This window comes from Rhinolophus hipposideros (genome assembly GCF_964194185.1).
Source record: "Rhinolophus hipposideros genome assembly, chromosome: 6".
Classification (NCBI taxonomy): domain Eukaryota; kingdom Metazoa; phylum Chordata; class Mammalia; order Chiroptera; family Rhinolophidae; genus Rhinolophus; species Rhinolophus hipposideros.
The window spans coordinates 60,403,730-60,427,150 of record NC_138052.1 but is presented as its reverse complement, the minus strand read 5'-3'; the positions used below and the strand labels follow the sequence as shown (position 1 = coordinate 60,427,150).

At 33.3% G+C, this 23,421-nt stretch overlaps 1 protein-coding gene across 4 annotated transcripts in view; it reads left to right on the top strand.

Annotated features, from left to right (window-relative positions):
• The window catches only part of CALCRL (calcitonin receptor like receptor), a 102,252-nt gene extending 81,460 nt beyond the window's left edge, over positions 1-20,792 (top strand). For 2 of the 4 annotated variants that reach the window (XM_081051661.1, XM_081051662.1), the window contains 6 exons: positions 1,222-1,375; positions 2,640-2,700; positions 2,783-2,849; positions 7,383-7,601; positions 7,762-7,803; positions 12,831-15,957. In XM_081051661.1, coding sequence (XP_080907787.1) covers positions 1,222-1,375; positions 2,640-2,700; positions 2,783-2,849; positions 7,383-7,601; positions 7,762-7,803; positions 12,831-13,061 — 774 coding nt within the window. In that variant the 3' untranslated portion in view covers positions 13,062-15,957. Of the gene's footprint in view, positions 1-1,221; positions 1,376-2,639; positions 2,701-2,782; positions 2,850-7,382; positions 7,602-7,761; positions 7,804-12,830; positions 15,958-16,653; positions 16,711-18,475 lie in introns of those variants that run through there. The other 2 variants (XM_081051663.1, XM_081051660.1) reach the window with 2 other exon arrangements.
• The last annotated feature ends 2,629 nt before the right edge of the window (positions 20,793-23,421 follow it).

The window sequence follows — 23,421 nt, the reverse complement described above, 5'->3', positions numbered from 1 at the left end:
AATAAAATGTTATATTTGACATCAAGGTATATTATTTAAATTTTAATGTCATGCAATCTGAATATATATTTAATGAAAGAATAGGTTTTATAAATGTCCTTCAGGCATAAGGCATTGTGTATAGTCATGAAAACAAAACTGGAATTAAAGGACTTGTGTTCAAGATGTAGCTTTTATTGATGTATGAATATTAGCAAATCATTTAACTTCTTTAGTGCAGTTTTATCTATAAAATATTTGACTAATAATCATTCATACCTCAGAATTGTTTTAAGGATTAAATAAAACAATTATATTACAATGTTTTAAGCTAACTCATATGCAAGTTTATTTTTACTATTTTATGGTAACCCAATGTTTATTTTCCAGTGCATTTCATTTCTAATTTTCTTTTTAGTAGAAAAAAAATTATTTCAAAAATGAATATAATTGCCACTATTTATTGAGTTCCAGATTGGAAATTGGAGCTGAAGGGAGTTAATTAGCCATGTATTTCTCGGAGAGCTTTTAATTTATTTCCCTTGTTAATAGAGTAAACTATATCTCTTATTTCTACATGTTTTCTTTACCCTGTATTTGAACCTCCCTCTTCCTGTTTCTTTTAAAAGTGGAGAAGATAAAGTGGAGACCTCAGGAAAAAAGGAAGGAAAACCATAACTTTTTCTTCTTTTTACCTACATGAAACCCTCAAACTCTATATTTGGATAAGATAAAGTATGGACTCATTAGATTATTATTTAATAATTATTGCACTGTTAGCATGTAATATGCAAGATTTTCGAAGCATTTCGCACTCTTCATGAACTGCTTTTATAATTATTAAGATAATGATTAAGGCTTTTCTAACAGAATGCAACAATCAAGGGGTTCATGATGACACAATTAACGTAAATGTAGATAGATGTAAAGTCATTCATGTGTGAAACTTTTGCACTTAAAATTACATAACTAAAGCACACATCCATTAAATGTAGATTTGGAATGCACACATTTCCTTGGAAGTATACTATTATAAATCTTTGAAGTCAATGGCCGAAAACTTCAGAAGCACCATTAGACGAGGATGAAGACTGCATTTTACAAGTCTGAATCATTAGTGTGTGAGATTTTGTACAATGGAGAGAAAATTCCATGTTTCTATTAACAGCTAAACTAGACTATTGACTTACATGTGAATTCATAAGCAAATAAATATTGATTGCTTTCCTTTTTTACTCACAGGTCAGTTGTAAAGTGTTCCAATTCATTCATCTTTACCTGATGGGCTGTAACTACTTTTGGATGCTTTGTGAAGGCGTTTACCTACACACACTCATTGTGGTGGCCGTGTTTGCAGAGAAGCAACGCTTAATGTGGTATTATTTTCTTGGCTGGGGTAAGTGCCATTGCACAGATCTGCTGATTCACTTTATTAAGAAAGCTTTTAGAGGATGCAGAGTTCCTTTGTAATAAAAACATACTTATTATTAATCATTTTAAAACAATTCAGGTGATTAACCTTTCCTTACTGCTGTAAATTGAAATATTTAAATAAAATACTATCGATTCATTGTTGTCAGTACTCATCGGTCAGTTATTAATACAATGCTTTTTTTCTATTTAATAATCTAATGTGTACCTTGGCTAAATATGCGGTGACTAACACAACAGAACTAGAATCGGGAATTAAGGATCTTGTCTCTGTACTGCTCTGAATCTCCTTTTTCCTCATGTGCAAAATGAGGGCATTGGGCTTAATCAGCTTTGAGGTTCTATTTTTAAAATGTTTGTTTAAAAAAGAAAACATTGTCATTTTATCTAAGAGTAGACAGATAGGTTGTTGAATAAGGGCATGCAAAAGAACTATTTTCCACACAATCTCCTGACATGGTATTATTCACAAAGCAAACAATGATACACATCTAGCATGTTTAAAAAAGTAACAGGAATAATGCAAAATATAAAATGCTGAAAATAAATTCAATAGGATTAGTTTCCAGAAACATAACTGAAATTATACTCGATCTATTTATCATCTATCTATCTATCTATCAATCTATCTATCATTTATCTATTCAGTCAAATAATACATATATATCCAATTATGTATACAACACAATCTTTAGTGCATTCAGGTTATCTTTATAAAACATTTCTTTATTTCGTGTTTGGAAGACCTGTTTTAGAATGCTTAAAACATGAAAATTTCTGATACATAAAATATTTCTCTCTTCTTTCTCTTTTTCTTTACATAGTCAGTCTCAACTTTTCCCACATGTGATCATCTAGCAAATATTGGCCAATTCCATCTTACAGAAAATATATGAATGCTGGATTTCTTCTAAGCCTTGGGGCTTAGGAGCACATTTATGTACTTAGGCTCTCCAGTCCTCCGATTCAAAATGACTTCTATTAGAAGAAAACGTACACACACACACACACACACACACACACACACACACACACACACCTGAAAATATAAATCGCTAATACTTTACCATATGTAATGTTTGACTGTACAGATAATATTTACTCAATAAACTTATAATGACAGTTATTTTTGCTCCTAGAGTATCTCTGAGTTTCACATGTCATGACGTACGTTAGGACTTCCATTTATAAAGTTGCCTATTTATCTTCTTTTTCCTTGATATTTACAGGATTTCCATTGATTCCTGCTTGTTTACATGCCATAGCCAGAAGTTTATACTACAATGATAAGTAAGATAATATCTTGTTCTGATTTCTGTTAGACTAAGTAAAACAAAAATCTTCAACACCATTTCTCTGTTTTTCCCACCAGCTGCTGGATCAGTTCTGACACCCATCTCCTCTACATTATCCACGGCCCAATTTGCGCTGCTTTACTGGTATGTAATTAAAGTTCTCCTTGTTCCGTCATTGTTCATATTTCAACTTCGTTTCCTAAAACATCTGGCCTATGCTATTCTTTAGGATCCCAGTGGACACAGATGATGTGCTCACAGTACTTCATTGAAAAGGGTTTGAGAAAGGTGTTATATTTGAAGTGTTGGCAGGAAGAGTAAAAAAACTAATTCGTGAGGGATGGTGAGGCACCAGAGACCAACAGTGGGAAGTTGTGACCACGGCTAGACCCGAAGAGGAGACAGAATAGAATTACTGCAACTGAGTGAGAAGCCCTGGCCTTGGGTAGAGGAACACGGCTACTGCCAAAACCACAGCGTAGGAAGGGAAAAGAAGGAGGAAGAAATACTCAAACTTCTCTCTCTTCCTGTGCTCTGTTCTCTGGGTTCCTCCCATTGGCCAAAATGCAGCAAATGTTTCAGGGCAAGAAAGCCTGGGCCATGACACAGTTCTCAGAGCCTCCGTACAGAGCAGAACACAGAAAGACAGAAGATGGATCCAGTAACTGGGTATGGCAAACAAGAAAGACCTACATAGCTATGTCAATAATAAGAGTAATATTCTAATAAAGAAAAGACTTTAATTAGGGAAAAGAGGGTGTTGTTTAAACTGTTATTTAATTATTATAATGATCACTTAATACAAATATACAGCACATTAAGTGTGGTTGCAAGGAAACAGAAGTCACATCTAATGCTTTCATTACATTATTTCAATGGGGAAATGAATTAATCCAAATTAACACACTTTCTTTCATAGTGCATTAAAGAACAGAAAGTAATTATAGTCTTAAAGACTGTAATTAAAACTGACATTTGATTAAATATAAAAAGACAAAGATGGTTGTTCCTCAGCCAAAATTCAAAGTGACCTAACTCTTTTCAAATTCTTTTTTTAAGACAAATATTCTTCTATTATTTTACTATATTTCCTAGCTGCAATTTAGCATATGGTTATTTTTGAACACAGTTCAAGCCATTGTCAAATGTGTCATTGTTAAGCCATTCTCAAAAAGCATGTCATAACTAAGAAGGTTAATTAAATTCTGAAGGCTGATTACCTGGGTTTAAATTCTTCTCCCACCTCTTACTTGTTGTGTGATCTTAGGCAGTTCAACTAATCACTGTGTGCCTCAAGTCCCTCTTTTGTAAAAGAGAGAATGTAATAATAGTGACTTTTAATTTTTTAACAAGGAATTAAATGAGTTAACACATAAAAAGTGCTTAGCCTAGCATGTATAAAGCAGATAGCAATTGTCAAATTTCTCATTTGTGTCTAGTCACACAGACAGCCAGTTCAAAAATCAATATGTGGAATTTATTATATCTCATGGGAATTATATCTTCATGTAGACTAGTGAAAATTTTAGAGGCAGGAGCATTTCTTTTCTTGCTCCCTGCATATACTAGAGGCCTGTGTGACATACTGTGTTTAAGGGGTACCTTGAGACAGCCTAGCTTTGTATTCTTTGTACTCAAAGGGCCATCACTGAAACCTCGTTTTACCACTGCTGGCTGTAGATCACAGGGCAAGTTCTGTTTTGTTTTGATTTTAACCTCTCTGTGACTTTGCTTTCTCATCTGGGATTATGAAATAATAAGAATAAATACCTCATAGGATGTTGCAATGATTAAATGGGATATATCCTATTCAGCAATGAACACTGTGACTAGAATATAATAAACTCTCAAAATGCTTTAAAACGTTTCTTGATTTGTAATTTCTATATGATGCCATGATTTTGTTCTGAGGAGAGCACAAAGATACATTGTTTGGGCCACCCAGGAGTCTACCAAAAAAAAAACCAACCAAACAAACAAACAAACAAAAAAAACACAGGGCAAAATTTTCTTGTAAGAGTACTGAGTTTGCAGAGTGGAATGTGTTTCAATGCATAAATCAGAGAGATCCAGTAAGAAGTAAAAGCACCAAGCAAACGAAAAATGTAATAGCAACTAATACAGTCCTTGGGAAAGCTTGTCTACGTCAACTTTGTGAGGGAAGAGTAGACGATGCCATGAAGGTAAAATATCATATAGGATTATAGCCCGAGTTGCAGCATAAAAAGGAAATGAAAAATCTGCATCATTTGTGTAAAACTTTCATCTTCTTTGCCTAAAGAAAGATTAGGAGCCTATTTTTCTACCTGGATAAATTGTCCTGTTCTTGTTTAAGCTCTGGGTACCTCTCACTGTTCCTGGCTAATTTCAAGGTAGAGGGAGGGGCTTTAGCAATTGTTTATATGGTCACATGTTTTTGTACAATATTTATAAATAAGATATTTCAACCACAATCATTTTTTTCCACTCAGACTTCCTCTAGCCCATTTCCTCTTGAGCAGGGTGGTATTGGAGTGGCTACAGTATTTTTGAGATCCTGCTCAGGGGAAGTTCCAGGGCATACATGTACTTTGGGTTTAGTGAGAGAGATTAAGTTCTCTTCAGTGCATTGTTAAGTGATTGCTCGCTATTCTACAGGAATATCTTCCAGGAATCCTCCTACCGCTACTGTACTGAGTCACCCTGCTTCCTGTCAGGATCCTAGGGTGATATCGTGATAGGAAAATGCCCTATGGTGCCTCTTAGCTATGTGAACTTTATGGGATTGGAGTAAAACAAATTTCTTCTCCTTTCCTAAACTAGTTTTGCTCTAAGATAGATGAGATTCAGATATAGTTCATCTGAAGTTTAAAATTCTTATTCTATTTTTATTTAAAATAAATGGAAATATTTGCAGAAAATAAAGTAGGATGGCTTTCTAGTTTCTAGTATCACATTTTAAACCAGAATCATCAGTTTGGAGAGGAACTTTTCCTTTAAAAATTTTCAGATGATGGGCATCTACATTGCAACATTTCTCCTGATTTTTATAATTTATGATTTTTGCAGATGAAGGTGTATAATATTCTATATTCTAAATTTATAAGCAGAAAAAGGAGCATTATTATCTTTTCTTCTATGGGATGGTAGTAGTGTCCATTTAGTGAATACTTTAAAATAGCAAATGTATGCTTAGCAAAGACTGTAGTAGGATGGGTGGAATAACAGCTGATGTGTTATCAGCCGCGTCATTCTTACAGCTGTTGAAATGAGTTATTCTGCTTCTGTCTTTAGTAGACACATTCCTGTGTCTGTAGCCATGTTACTTTTCATAGATGTGTTTCCATCAGGCTTTTAGTGAGCCCTATTTTTTGAAGCATATGCTCCATTGAATTATCTAAGAATAATAGTGGAATATTTTTATGCCCAGTTATTTTCATAACATATGGCTTAAATCAGCAAATGTCTGTTTTTTTGTTCATTGTTTTCTACATTAAATGAGATGCTACCATTATTTTTCCAATTTATTAAAGTACACAGATATAAATTACACATTGGATGTAATTTGAAATGTTGGTATTATTAAAAAAGCACAGATGCTACAAGTCAGGGTCAGAAAAAGAGAAAGAGAATAGGATAATAGCATAAGCACCCTAAGAAACTTCTGGAGTTAATGTCCATAAGCCTACAGAAGGCATAAGAATGGGCATAGAGGACATAGACAAAAGTAAAAGATATTGCCTTGGATCAAGATAGGAGAGAGACAGAGATAGAGGTAGAGGTAGAGATAGAGGTAGAGGTAGAGAGAGATAGAGAGAGAGAGAGAGAGAGAGAGAGAGATAGAGATAGAGATAGAGATAGAAATAGAGATAGAGATAGAGATAGAGATAGAGAGAGGTAGTCAGCACAACTCTGTCCATTTTCTGAGTAACTTAGTTATCCACACTATATTTTTGAAATGTTATGTCTCCCTTTCAAAGAGAATATTTTCTCTTGGGGAAAGTTATTAACACATAGTAAATATGAAATTACAGAAGGCAATTAACAAAACAGAAGGCCCTGTGGGGTGCCAATTTTTTTTTATCTATAGAATAAGGTAGAGTGAATATAAACTAGTTCAAGTGTGTGACCCAGCTTACTCACAAGGACAGAGAGGATTACAGCACTATTTTGGGGGAGTTATGAGGATTATTGTTATGAAAAGAAACAGGGAAAGGAAAAACCAAAAAGATGACAAAAGTTGTTATGGTACAATATGTATTTGGAAAGTACCTAATATAGATACTGACACAGATGAGACATTTAAAAATTAGAATTTGTTATAAACAATTCTTTCCTTTGTTTAAGGTGAAAGTATTTAAAAGCTTTAGATTTGAACCATCGCAAAACTAAAAAAAAAATAAATAAGAAAAATAAGCTGAGAAAAACACTCAGATATTTCTTAACTAAATATGTTCCACAATAGTTCTACCATAATTTTATTTATCTAAAACCTAATTCCATTAACATCAATATACTTGTTAAATTAACAACTCACAATTCCAGAAATGCAAATTGTATCATAAGCAAATATGCTCTTTAGGACATATTCTTGTACATTTAAAATATTCTAAGATTTATAAAATCAAAGATTCTTCAGTAATGCTTCTTAATACTAAATATGAAATTATTTTTATTTGCCATTTTCTTTTCTTTTAGGTGAATCTTTTTTTCCTGTTAAATATTGTACGTGTTCTCATCACCAAGTTAAAAGTTACTCACCAAGCAGAATCCAATCTCTACATGAAAGCCGTGAGAGCTACACTGATCCTGGTGCCATTACTTGGGATTGAATTTGTGCTGATTCCATGGCGACCTGAAGGAAGGATTGCAGAGGAGGTATACGATTACGTCATGCACATTCTTATGCACTATCAGGTATGCTATTCCTACATCCCGAAGGCGACTTGAGAAATTGTGTATTAAATGTATATATAGCTTTGGTTTTATTTTTGACTACATATGCAGTAAATTGGTTACAAATAGTGTACTCTATCTTTTTCATTTGAAATCAGATTATTCAATTTTTCTTTTACAGGGTCTTTTGGTCTCTACAATTTTCTGCTTCTTTAATGGAGAGGTACGGTGATTGATTTTGTTCTTCAATTATTTTATATTAGCAATATATTTTTCTTAATAAATGAGACATAATTATGAATTCCTTAGGAACAACTATTTCAAATTTTGTTTCTATTAGGAAAGAGAACTACAGAACCTCTTTTCTGTAGGAGAGGGAGATGCAACTCTCCCTCCCAAAAGCTCAGGTCATATTGGAGTTCAAGACTAGGGCAAATACAGCCCCACTTTAAAATACTCCCATCAGTGACTTTTATTCATCTAGTCTTTTGACCTACCTTTTGAACCAATCCTATTAAGCCTGGATTTTGACCTATGTATGGTGCTAGGCAATACTTAACCTCATAGAATGTACATATACTCTGATAGGAAAAAGAATTGGCTCCTGTTCATTTTCCCCTATTCTTTGTTTATTTGCCTAACCCACAATATGGTCTTTGGCAACAGTTTTACAGTAGGTAGAAAAGGATTTAAAGAACTTAAACTCTCAGTTATATATGGAGGAGGCACAGTGGTTTAGGAAATTTATGAGAAGAGAATGCTCTAATTTGTAACAACACATCAATGTAGTCTTGGATATTTCAATATTTTTATCCAATGCTTTCCTAATTGAAAAGTTTCAGGCATTTTAGAAACTGGTAGTACTATATTTCCTATATGGTGTTATAGCCTAGTTAGAGCTCTTTGACTTATCGCTACATGTCTTTAATCTACTTGACAAATTTTAATCTGTTGGAGAATTTTGGCAAAATTCAACAAAGTTTAGAAATTCAGACAGCAACTGAGTGAGACTGAGACACCTGGTAACTGAAGCTTATTACGAAGCTTCAGATGGAAAACACATGGAACTAGCTGGCATAACTTTAGAAGGACAACTCCTATAAAACAAATCAACATTGGAAATCATGTATATATTAAAAAACTACTAAAGTAAACCTTTACTTAAGTAATATTTTACTTCTCTCTCATAGCATATAGCAAAATTTCATGTTTAATTTTTTTCATTAAAATTAAAATATACTTTAATATTTAATTATAGGTATGTATTTCATATATTTATTTACAATGGGGTATAGAACTGAAAAACATCCTGGATTGTTTAACATCTTTAAATGGTGCTGCCATGATTCTTCTACTACGCAGAGGACAAGAATGACTATTTTTCTGAAGTCAGTGAGAAGTGGAGACAGAGAATGCAATTAGGAAGAATAAATAAATCATTTGTTTTGATAATAAAATCCAAATAGCAATTGTTACATACCCCTATAAACTATTACTGTGTAAACTGAATTAGATAATTATATTTACTGCTTATATGGGAATTTACAGTTAAATATAGATGAGAGAAATGGATAACATGCCAAAGAACATGTGTGAAACATGAAAGATATACCTTTGCACTGGCAGAAACAGATTTGATTTTTATAAAGGGTAAATTGTAAGCGTACAAAACATAATCACTAGTAAAATATTTTATGATGGAAAGCAGTATATACGAAGGGCACTAATGTGGCAATGCATTTAAACCCTAAAGATTCCACTTTGTTGCTGTCTGTGGTATCTTGGGCAAAACTCTGAACCTCCTGGAGTCTCAGGGTCTACTTTTATTAAAGAGAGATAAAAGCAAATTTCTTACACAAGTCCCACAAGGATTAATGTAAACTAGGAATGTAAAGTTTTTAGCACAATGTTCCACCCAGAGTAGACACTCAGTACATTATAGGTTCCTTATTAGATTTGTCAAATCACTTCTTTTCAAAAATACATGTATAAAAGGGAATATTAATCATATTGGAATCAAATCCCAAATTGGCCCTTTAATTTAGAAGAAATGCCCAGCAAGTATCTAAACTAATGCCTAACACTCCTGTTGCACTCGATCTGTGTAAGCAAGAGACACGGACCTTGATCTTCTGCCATGCCCTAAAATTGAGAAAATTTTGGCCGTAGAAAATTACAATAATACAAAGTCGTTGAGCAAGGTGCTGCCAAATCTTTCAGTTCTTCACAATATCTCCAATATCCGTCCCCTTTTCTTCACCTTTCAAAATATAATCCCTGTTTGTGTATGATTCATTTCTCATTTTAAAAAATACTATAATCCCTCCTTTATTGTCTCTGCCTCTTAGTTTTTGTTTTTCTTTCTTAAAATCATTTGCTCAGGCTTCCTTTCTTGCTGTTCACATTCAGTTACATAGCTTGCTTTAGTTTAATGTCTCTCTTTTTGTTGTACTCTCACATTTAATTTTTTTTTGTATTTTTGGCAAAATACTTCTATTTGCATTTCTCACTAGTTAAATAACTGTGGCTTGGTAAGTACTGAGGCCACATTCGTCTCATCTCTAGTCAACTGAGAGAAAAATGTGCACTGCTTGCATAAATAGGGACTCTTGTCATCAGAAGTGCCCTCCCCAGTCTAATGGACATATTTAACAACACTTGAGAGTAGATACTTTGTTGAGAATAACCAAACCCACATTCTGTAATGAAAACTAGGTAGAATTTATATATGTTGCTCTATTAAATATATTTTAACTGATTTAAGTTAAGGAGTATAGAATTGGTTTCTTATCATGTGCTAAGAGACATATAAAGTAATGTTATGTTTTAAACAGTTGGCCTCACTAGTTATATGAAACTCATATAAAAACATGTAAAACAATAAAAAACATTTTCATATCTTAAACAACGTCAGACTATTTTCCTTTCCAATGGCAATTTTCCTTGTAATCGTTCCCTATTAAATTTTTCTCAAAATGTTATTAAAAGTGGCCATTTTAATGTTCTGTCGAACAGGTGTGATATTGGATTAGAGGAAGCAGATGAAGAAAAAAAATCCCTATAGAGAGTAATATAAAAATCCCTATAGAGAGAAACATGTCTGTAAGGTCTATGGGTCTTTAATTAGGCTCATTTTTAAGTTCCGTAAATAAGTCCCCATTGTTCAGGAAATTGCTTTCCATGGTTTGTTGATTTAGCTGCAAGGAAGAAATAAGGTGTTAATATTAATCAAAGCAGATATTTCAAGAGCAAAGAGTCAGATATTTCAAAAACCATTTTGACTTTTAGAATTGAATTTAAGCTTTCCTTTTTAAGACTGTAAGTCCTACATTCACTTCTAAGATATTACTTCCTCTCAGCTTCTCCGCAACATTTATGTAGAATATTTTGTACAAAGCTACATTCTACTTCCTTTCAACCAGAGACTATACAGTGTATGTATTCAATCAGTCCAGCATTTAGTCACAAAGTGAGGGGAAATGAATTAAGCATAAAAATCAGGATCAAAAACAGTTAGCATCAGTAATATCTGGATAATTGGCCAAGAGTCATTTTTGTTTTAAATCTCTGAATATTTATTTAAAAGTTACACTCTAAAGTCAATTCATTTGTCACTTATATTTTTGAAGATATTACATATACAGATATTATTTTTAAGTTACCTTAATATAAATATGTTATTTGGAGAATTTAGAAATACATTACTAATCCATAAGAGAAGCAAAGTATAACTTTTTTCAAAATGTATTTGTTGTCCTATAAATGCTTTTATTTCCCTATTTATGTGACTATAAATCACTCCTTCAGATATAGTTAGCATACATAAAGAAATAAGCTTGAAAGTCCTGAAGTTCCAAATTTCATAATAATATAAATTTCAAAACCAATTTATTGCATTTCTCATTACATAATTTTTGAATTATACAGTAAAACAAAGCTATCTGAAATTCTAATAGAAACTGGTAGTACCGTATTTATTATGAAACTCATTAACATTTTGTTTCTTCCATTTTTCTACATGCTAAAACATAAAATGAGATTTTAAGTGATAGAATATAAGAGACTTAGAGGACTTTGAAGATTCCCAAGGAGCTGCAGATACCCTGGGAACACCTACTGCCTAGAGAGTGTTTGTAATTAGAATTGTTTTCTTGATCTCTTAGACAAGAAAATGAAAAGACTCAAATAAGCCAGCCCATTTTAAAGTTTAATATTGACTGTACACGTGAATATAATGAGTAAAAATTTGAGGAATTATATATAATTAGTAGGAAGTTAAACAATTATTGCTTGAGTATGTTTGTAGTACATGAATTTCTGGAAATTTGCTGTTTAGATGCTCTGATTCCCTTTGACGAAGCAATCAAAGTGTCAAAGAGCAGTAGAGAGCTTGAGGAAGATAATCCAAAGCTGCATATGCATTGGAAAGACAGATCAGGTCACAGGAATGTGGCCAATACATTTGTACCCTAGAAACAGAGGGCCCCCAAGCCAGTCTTTTCACTCATCAGACACCTGGAAATGTCCAGCTTATTGAGTTGCAGATGTATTTGAATATTCTTATTTGCCCTCACAGACTCAATATGAAGAAAATTACCCTAGTGTATTATGTTCAGTTAAAACCAAAGTCACTATATATGACCTACCTAGTTTTACACAATACTCATCTCATTTGTAATTATCTGTTCAACACTTTCTTCTCTCTGGGTAGTAAACTCCATGAGGACAAAAAACCCTGATCTCCTCCCCACTGCCAAGAATGCAGCACAATACCTGGCATATGATAAGATGATGATGATTTATATTCCCTGTACCTCTGCTTCTTTTTCTTTAACCTCTTTCCCTCTTCTTTAATATTCTCACTCATCTTCTCATTCTATTAATAAAGATATTGATATAAAACTCAGTGCTGTACATGCAAATTTGTAAGTGGCAGATATGGATTAACTGTTTTATAACAATACATTCATATGCATTATTAAAGCTCAAAGATAAGGCATAGAAAGGAAAATATTAATGGAATATAAACATACAGAGTAATTGCAATAAATTTCCTAATGTAAAGATGGTTCACTCAATTTAGTTTTTTAAATCAAGTAAAAAAGAGAAATATTGTGCATTAATTAACATTAATGCTTTTTTTTAAAAAAAGCTTTTCTACATAACTTATTTTGTTGTACTCCTAAATATAATATCTTCATTTCAAATAATGGATTGCGCTTGTCTTTTCTGTTTCTTTTTGATTGATAGGTTCAAGCAATTCTGAGAAGAAACTGGAACCAATATAAAATACAATTTGGAAATGGCTTTTCCCACTCAGATGCTCTTCGTAGTACATCTTACACTGTGTCAACCAGTATAACCAGTGATGGCACAGGTTATAGTCATGACTGTCCAAGTGAACACTTAAATGGCAAAAGCTACCATGATATGGAAAATATTGTCTTAAAACCAGAAAAGTTGAATGGTTATATTATATAATAGAGGCAGTATTCCTTAGCTGTGTTATGCCACTCCTAACTTAAGGATTTGGATCCATGACTTTATAATCAGAAGACTTCAATGTTAAATGAATTTCTTGATCGCCACAAAGAAAGACCTCACGTGCATTCAGTAGGGTGTTGATAAATATTTAACAGCTAGCTCTATGAAGGGGAAAGAAAGACCTGACTTGTTTGCCAGTTTTTATGGTGGTCCTACCATTGCTGATTTCAATCTACAAACTTGACAACACTGAATGTGGAATTAGGAAAAGATGACTACAATCAGCTCTTGTGGCTGGTGTAAGCCAGTTCTAGCACACTACTGCATGAAATCACAAACGAATACGGCTCTAAACGTTTATATACACCTTGGGCATGAATGTACTCTTGTTGCCTAAAGAGACCTAGCTAAGGGCTATAGACTTGGAGGGAAAATTAGCTTTTCACTTTATTTTTAAAATCTTTATCCCATATTCATTGGTGCAGTTGACTTTTTATCCCACCTCCCCAACCCCCAAGAGTATTCTAGCCCTTGTTGTATTTACCCTTTCAAACAGAACAGATAATTGCTCCTGTAAAAGAAAGATAATTGCTCCTTCCCAAGAAAGGTAACTGAGCTGAGCTGCTACCAGCTACTGATTTGCTGATGCATCACAGTTAAACTCTGTGTCATATCTGTTTTTGAGACTTGATGAATAGTATGTATGACGTGCAATCCTACTTTGATATCATTAGGGAGACAGCTCGGTTGAATACTACAAAACACCTTCTCAGCTACTTTCCCATCTTACCACATAAGATAAGAGGGAATCAGTGTCCCTGTATCTGTAAACAGAAACTTTGCCCCTTCCATTTCTACTGTGTAGACAACTTAGCAAATACTTCACATGAAGAAAATCAATGAAGAGTTTCTTATTTCCTTGGCAGTTTGTAAAAAAAAAAAAAAAAAAAAAAAAATGTGAAAAGTAAGCTTGTAAATACTCAGTTATTCTATTTTATAGCCTCAACTCAAATGCATACAATCTAGGTAACATTTTTTAAAACAAATACATAATGTGACAATATATTAATGTTGATATCTGATACTGTGTCTGGGCTGATTTTATAATAAAATAGAGTCTGGAATTCTATATTTGGTAAATATTTTAAAGACAACCAGATGTCAGCATCAGAAATTTAGAACTAACAAAATAGCTACGATGACATATAAAATATTTATTGAAAACAAACTCAAAGCCGTTTTTTATTGAACTTCTTAGCTTTGGTGTTTCATACCTTAATAATAGGTATGTTTGACATATTTGTCTTTTTATTTTGACGATGAACTTGCAGTCTAATCCAGAAAATTTAAGTGACTCCTACTGTAATAAATGCTAATCCACTACTGTTATGGTTTTTACCCCTTTAAAATATTAATTTTCTGACTTTTACTATCTGAAGATATATGGCTTTAGAAATGTTCCAGGTTATTTTAAAAAACTATAAGAATACAACATATGTCATATACAGTGTTTTTATATTTCAATAGAGCTACTATATATTATAATACAAATCAGTGAAAGATTTGAATATAGCAGTGAGGAAGAATTTTTGTCAGCATGTTCATGGAACATTTAAATTAAGATGGAAGAAAGCCATCTTAAGTTATTTTCCACTGAAATAACTGAAAAACAAAAATGCGATCGATGAGTAAAGTCAGTTTTGGGAGGAGAAGTCATTATGTGTATATGTTTTTACAGTGTATCAACCTGCATCAAATGGATTAAACGATTCACTTAGTTATTAAAGGTTGCTTCTTAAGCCATCAATAGATGATGAGTTCAGAAGTCAGTTGAAATTGTCCAGGAAAATCATTTAACTTAGTAAGAATTAACATATTAAATGGCCTAGCCAATACATTTATATTTACCTATATACATGTAAAGGTTTTGTCAAATTTGTGGATTTCATGGAAAGGTCGCAGAAAAAGGGATATATGCTGTTCTGGACGTTCTACTGCCTAAATTATTTTATACAAAGGAATCCTTTAAATAAATTCAATTTTTAGCTATTTATTATTCAAAGACATAGATTCAAATCCTTTGCTGATACTATTTACATATGTCACCATTCTTTCAGACAAACTGGTAAGTCTCAGCCATAAATGACAGTAGAAAATATCAAATTATCAGCTAGCATTATATTAAAATTATACTGCAATTTTCAAGATTTTTTATTGTGTTTTTATCATATTAACTTTAGATCAGATTTTCTTTATGGCCAGGATTTATCTATTGTACAGTCTTCAGCTTTAGGCAGTGATTAATCTCTGTTTGTTTTGTACCCATATTTTTTTAGGTGTAATATTTTTAAATTTTAGACTTCTCTAAAGCTGAAGTCCTAATTAAGATCTCTTTTGTATCTTACTCATGAAGAAAAAGTAATATCAATATTTTAAAAGTAAACTTCTCTGGTATCTAAAAACTAATTTTGGGAATTTTTAACTTTTAAAATGTAGCTCTGCTATTTTTCTTCAAGCACTTGTGCAAGTCATATTTTATTTTTTTAAAAATTCTAATATGTCATTTTTTAATTTTATAAAGTTATTTTCCAATGCATTTATTCATAAAATATCCATTCTGGAATTTAAGTGTTTGTTCAAATGTAATCCAGTGTACATAGAATTAGTGGTAGATGTAGTGCCGTATTTATTGCTTAATAATTTTTTCAAAAATGTGAACTTATTTTAATTTTCTCTCGGTTTTAATCTGCTAATAGAAACCACCATTTCTTTTATCTGTAAAACATAACAAAGATATCCTGATCAGTTATAACTCATGTTATGCCTACTTAATGTATATCTCTATTTTTTGATTGTATGAAAATATTAAAGTTATGAGTTAAAGGTGATTTTCACTTATATTTCCTGGAGTGCTGAATAATCCAATATAACTCTTTGTAGCAATCAGTGGCATTCTTCTTAAAACCAATGGTTATATCTCTATTATGCCCTTTGAAGTCTTCTATACACCCATAAACCATTTCCTAAACCATATTTTAAAATGTTAGGGATTTGCTTATTAAGCTAGAAAATTCCACATAAACTACAATGTATGCAAATTCCTTCCAGAAAGAGGAAAATGTGCAGGGATTTTTTCTCCTTTCTCCATTATATTCCATTGTGTAATTTTGTATTGGATAGCAGGGGGAAAAAAGAAGAAAAAAAAACATTGAAAGATAATTTTTAAAAGAGGGCACATTTGTGACTCACACAAATATAAAATGAAGAAATATCAAAGATTTTGTTTAATTCTTTCACTGATGAGGGAACCAGTAATAAATATCACATATATACAGATAAGAAATGCAGAAACAAATTCACAGAAGCTGAAAAACAGCTCTTTCCAAGGGCAATAATCAATTTCATTTCAACGAATATAAGGGATTTATATTTCTATGGAAGAAGTTATTTACATTATCTGTTTTTACAACTTACATAGTTATAGAATAGCTAAAAAACAAAACAAAGGTAACCTGGAAGGTGGCACTAGAAGTGTTATTATCTTTTCAAATTTTTAACCATTTTAAAGTCTTTCAATTTTTACTCACAGAAATACAAGTGGAGAGAAAGAGGAACCGTGTGGGGATATGAAGACCAAATATATATAGTAAGGGAGAAAATTTGTTAAACAACTATTTTAAAAACTCCAAAAAATTAATATTCTCTTTTTCTCCAGACATTTGCATTATGATGGGGTTTGTTTGCAACATGCAACATACCTTCCTCAGTTGGAATTTCAGTTCTATTCTCCCTGGTTTACCCATTGACTTTCATGTAATTATTGGTGATATATATATATATATATATATATATATATATATATATATATATATATATATATATATAAATAAATGCTTTTAAATCTTAGGGTTTAAATAAATCTAACATACCACCTTCAGATAAAAAGATCTATTCCTGTGAGACCTAGTTTACATTTATAAGTTTGCGGTATCAGAACAGATGCTACCCATTGTGTGTATTCACTAACTATCAGCTCTGAAGGTATGTCATTTGGTGAAAAATCAGTAAGTGGGATATATGTTTCATCTTACTTTTAAAGAGACATTTCTGTACGACTTTGCTATGCATAATCTTTGTTTGGAATCTATGAAAGCTACAATTCAGGCCACTCAAATAATTTTACAACATAGCTCACAGGAGCAAATGAAGAATTAAAAAGAGTTGAATTAAATCTGGTATTATTGCTCCCAAGTGCAAAATATTTTTTTCTAAATTTCAATTGGAGGCTATATCAAAAATTCCCAGGTTTTGACCCAGAGACAACCCCTCTCTTGGATCAAAATTCCCCATGCCTTATTCAAAAAGTACGAAAAGCATTATGCTAAATAGTGTGAAACATTTACCACAGCTTACAGCGTGCAAGGCACAAAGGATGTGCCAATAGGATACATAGAAGGACAGAAAGTCACCTCTACCTCATCTCATCCCCATGCCTGTGTGGGGCCAGAACTCCACAGAATTAAGAGTAGAACTATATCTCTGTTGACTTCACAGGGTTTCACAAACTCTGCGTTTCTGGCTGCATGTCCACTTTACACAAAAGCAGGATACATCCAGCAAAAAAGCAACTTATTTCAACTTAAACACCGGGAAATAGTCTTTATGTTTTTCTTTCATGTTTATTCTAGTTTTTAAAAGTATCATGGGAAAATAGATAAAAACTTTGCCTGAACCCCAGCTCAACCTAGAAACCCATTCTATTTATGTATTTATATTTATTTATTATATTTATTATATATGACAAGTATTATTTTAGATCAGGAGCCGAGACAAGAGAGAGCTATGCAGTTTGGGGGGATGGGAGGTATTACTGCCATGGTGACAAGTACACAGGTTCTATGACAGGATTGTCCTTAAGAGATTGAGAAACCTCACGAAGATGTGAGTGGTGGCACACTGGAAATGGAAAGAGACAAGAACAGAGAGTCCGTATTAACCATATCATCTACAGCCTTGAAAGCCAAGATGTGGATTTTTAATTTTTTTCTCTAGAATGACAGGAGGATTTGAGAAAAAGAATAGTGAAATAATCTGACATCTGACATACATTTTTAATAGTTCACTGGGACTGATGAAAGGAGAATAAACTGTACAGTAGCAAGGGCAAAAGCAGAGTGGAAACAGGGTAGAATCTGGGAGACTTAGGAGACCATTGCAGCTGTCCAGGCAAGAGATGATGCTGGCAGCTTAAAATAGCATGTCGGCAGAGGTCCTGGGAAGTCAAAGGATTCTGGATATACACAGAACCGGAGCTAAGGAAATATGCTTTTGGATTGGATATAAATTTAAGAGTCAAAGATGGCTTCATTGTGTTTTATTATTATTTGTTGTTGTTGCTTTGTTTCCTCCAGCATTGAGGAGAATGGAGTCACACTCACTATTTACTCAAAGAGGAAGGAATAAGAGAGGGACCATTGGCTGGAGAAATCAAGAGGTCAGTGTCAGCCATGATACGATTGGGATTCTATTAGGCATCCAAGTAGAGACACGGAATAGGCCGCTCAGTCCATGAGGCTGAAGACCAGGAGAAAGGTGTGGGTTTGATGTATTAACATGGGAGTTGTCAACATGTTAAAGGAATTGGAAATATTAAAACTGGATCAATTTGCTCAGGAAATAAAAGTACATAAATACAGGAGAAAAGAAATTCAGGGCCTAAGTTCTAGGGTCCTTTTCCCCAATGTTAAGTAGGTAGGATGTGGCAGAGAGCCAGTAAAGAAGAATAAGGCAGAGCATTCAGTATGGTAGGAAGAACATCAGAAGAGTGTGTTATCTCAAAAGCTAATTGGAAAAAAAAAATACTGTTTTCAAAAAAGACAGAGTAGCTAGCCTTGTCACATGCTGTTGGGGCTGCACATAAAATGAAGCTAAGAATGTCATTAATGTTGTTGGCAACATGAGGATTATCAGTGACATTGACAAAGGCAGTTTCAGTGGAGTTATTGAGACACATCCTTAGAGTGGGTTCCAGAGAATCCATTTTATTATCTTAAAATACTTTTTTGAACCATAATTTTTTTTAAATTACATAAAAATAATATGGCAGAATTAAATCCAATGCATCTATTATATATAAGCATAGGGCTTAACTTATTAACAGATTTTCAAATTGGATCACAAGAAAAACCACCTTTTCTTATTTAAAGATTTTCATTAAAGTATAGCTAACATACAATATTATATTAATTTCTAGTGTACATAATAGTTATTCAACTGTACCCACCTGGTACAACATATAGTTATTACCATATATTGATTATATCCTCTATGCTAAACAAGTGATCACCATGATAAGTCCAGCAACCATTTGACACTGTACCACACTATCACAATATAATTGACCTCCCCCACTTTTTAAATTTTTCAATTAGAATTGGCATGCAATATTATTTTATAATAGCTTCAAGTGTAGAGCATAGTGGTTAGACATTTATATAATTTACGCAGTGATCCCCCTGACTAGTACCACCTGGCACTATGCATAGCTACAAACGAAACAGAAACAAACTCATAGATACAGAGAACATTTTGATGGTCAGATGGGAGGGGGATGGGTGAAAAAGGGAAGGGATTAAGAAGTACAAATTGGTTGTTACACAGAAGTCATAGGAATGTAGGGTATAGCATGAGAAAAACCATCTTTGTGAGGTAGACAAAAGGCAAACCTAAACATGTGATTCAGCAACTTTGAAAATACAAAGATGAGCAAGGGTAGGATACCAGGCAAATCCAAACAAACAAATGAAAAAACAATGGTCCCGATCTTAATATTAGGCACAACGGAATTTAGGTTTTCTAAAAAGGTATCAAGTTCAAACCGGAGGCCAAACGAGTCCGGGTCTTGTGCTGCTTGCACTGCTCAATCCAATAGACCACCATATAGGAGTTGGGTCATAGAATAAGCGTTTACTATCAGAGCAGCGTTTATGATCTGAGAAGGCAGCGGGTTAACACCTCCGAAAACTGCCTTACCATTCTCACACCAGCCTGGGATATATAAGGGAAAATCTGGGCATTCCTCTGTAGGCCACATGATGTTCCAGGGGTCTGCATGGAGTCTTCCCTCAGGTGGTGTGGCTCTCTAATGTGGTCATCAAACAGGAGCAGTGATGATAGTAAACTGGAAAGAATGCTAGGCCATAGAGATTATGATCAGTAAGCAAGGGGTATTGTGATCATAAGCAAGAGTTTTTGTGATTATAAGCAAGCACAAGTTTCAGGGTAATTATCTAAAGCAAGGAACTGGACAGGGGACATTTCAAGTTCAAACCGCAGGAAGGGATTTTCAATTGTTCAGCTCGAGGGCAGGGAGAGGCGAGGGCAGGGACATTGCAAGTCCTCTTTTCTGGGGGTCTCAACCAGGCCCTGATTCAGAGTGAGAAAAAGAAGGTCACTTTGTAATCCTAAAGGGTGCAAGTCCCCAAAAAAGCATTAACACTTATGAATATCTCTGCAGTTATGAATATATAGCAGAAATTACAGGAGACATAAGGATAACTAGGCAAAAACACAAAAGTAGTAGGAGACCATCTTTCTCAATGATTACAAAGTGGATAAAAATGTCAGAAAAGAAACAAAAGACATAATTAACATATTTAGAAAAGCCAACTTTCCAACTTATTTTTACGAAGTAAGAATATCATCAAATTCACAATCTAACATTATTTCAAAAAAAGTAAAATTAATATCTTATGAATAGATATAGATAAAAAAACTAAAGTACAATACTGGCAAATAGAATTCAATGCATATTACAAGATATTTCATGAACAAGTAAAATATATTTCAGGAATGCAAGAATTAATCAATATTTAGAAAATCTATTAACTTAATATATCACATTAATAGGATTAAGGAGAAGAATGTCATAAATACAGAGAATACATTGATGGTGGCCAGAGGGGAGAGGGGATGAGCTGATGACGAATGGGTAAAAATGGTGAAAAGGAATAAGAGGTACAAACTTCAACTTATAAAATAAATGAGCCATGGTGATGTAATGTACAACATATGGATTATAGTCAATAATATCTTAACTTTATAAGGTGACAGATTGTTATTAGACTTGTCATAGTGACCACATCATAGGGTATAAAAATGTCAAATAACTATGTTGTACACCTGAAACTAATTAATATATGTCAACTACACATTAATTTGGAAAAAAAACAATCAAGTTACCTCCCAAGATAGTGGAGAAACACTTGACAAAATTACATATTTAATTTTCTAAAATAAAAATAAATAAGAATTTTACAGACACTTCATTGACATGATAAAGCATACCCCAGTCCCATGTTAAACATTATGTCAGTAGAAAAATACTAGAATTTTGTCCCTGGAGTTAGGACCAAGATGTGAGAACTTATATATCACTACTGTTATTCAATATCCAATTGAACAAAATAGAAGTATAAAAGATGGAAAGTAGGAGAAAACTATCAGGATTTTTTGATAACAGAATGGACATACGTGGAGTGCTAATCTAAGCATAGGAGAATTCAGAAATGTAGTACTATGCAAAGTAAACGTACACAAATCAATGTACATATAACAACCAGGTAAAAGATGCAGTGGGGAAAAAGGCACAAATTTAATACCCTCAAAAGTAGATAAAATATATGGGAACAAATTAAATGAGAAATGAATTAAATACATTGTAACACTAGCCATCACAACAGAGAACAAATTCATGGAAAGACACACCATGTTCATAGATACAAAGATCACCATAAAGATGTTAATTGCTCCTAAATAAATGATAAAGTATATATGCTCCAAATAAAAATAACAGTATGTAATTATTTTGAACTCGGACGTGCTGATTCTAAATTTCATATGGAGTAATAAAAGTAGTCATAAAGGCTATAAACAAGGAACGTGGGAGACAAGCCCAGACAGATATTATGTAACCCCATAATTAAAACAGTGGTAATGGCACATGACTAGAAGGACAGAGAGAAGAAGGGGAGAGGAAGTGTGTATATAGACCACTTTTTTAAAGTATTTTGTTGTAAATGAAGTGGAAATGGTAGGAACAGGGAGTAAAATGACATTATCACCCATATCATCCAGAGAATCATTAATTCTTTTCCTTTCTCACTTTCTCTTCTTTAAAAATTTGCCATCTGAGGTGGCCAGTTAGCTCAGTTGGTTAGAGCATGCTACTAATTAACACCAAGGTTGCTGGGTCTATCCCCACATAGACCACTGTGAGCTGCGCCCTCCTTTAAAGAAAAAAAAAAAGAAGTGTCACCTCTGGAATGCTAGGTGTAAGAAATGGGATTATTAAAAAGCCACATAATGTAATGGTTACTCTCGTCTTTAAAAGGTCAAATGCATTGACACTACCACTTGTAAAGTACAGAACTCTATGGAAGACAACCATATTCCTCATTAATTTTCACCTGGGAAAGGAGTGGAGATGCTACTCCTTTGTTTTTTCAAGTTACAATTATGAGCATATACATTTTCCATACAATTTCAGTGATTTAATGGATGCTAAAGCATACCTGTGGAAGATGTAAGAGTACTTAAACCCCAAGTAAAACTCCATATTCTACATTTTTAGCAAAGTTAAATGGATATTCTTTTGTTCCAAATTTCTACCTCCATTCTCTTTTCTCAGACCCCAGCTAGAAGGCATTTTTCTGTCCTACAGAAAGCCCAGATATTTTCATCTTATAATTTTGTTCTGAGGTATGCCTTAAATATTTTTGCTATTTTGAGTTGTCCTTCACAATTTCCTTTTAAGTTTCCTTTGACCTCTTTCTTTTTATCTTACCTCAGGCTCTGTATTATATTCCATCCCATTACTGTCTTAATTTTTCTGAGAACACATTTACATATTTAATCCACAGTCTGTTAATGTTTATACCATGTCTTAGTCTTCTCAGGCTCCATGACAAAAATAACAGACTGGGTGAGCTAATCAACAGAAATTTATTTCTCACAGTTCCTGGGGCTTGAAAGTCCAAGATCCAGATGCCAGCAAGGTGCCAAGATCAAGGTTTCATTCTGAGGCCTCTTTTAGCTGGTAGGCAGGTGTCATCTTGCCGTATGCTCACAGGACCCCTCTTTATTGGGTAGGTGGAGAGTGAGTGAGCCATCTGGTATCTCTTCTGATAGGGACACTAATCTTATCAGATCAGGGCCCCACTTTTGTGACCTCATTTAACCTTGATTTCTTCATTAGAGGCCACACTCCACATATAATCACACTGAGGGTTAGGGCTTCAACATATGACTTTTGGGGGAACACAAACATTCAATCTACAACACTCATTATTTCATTGGA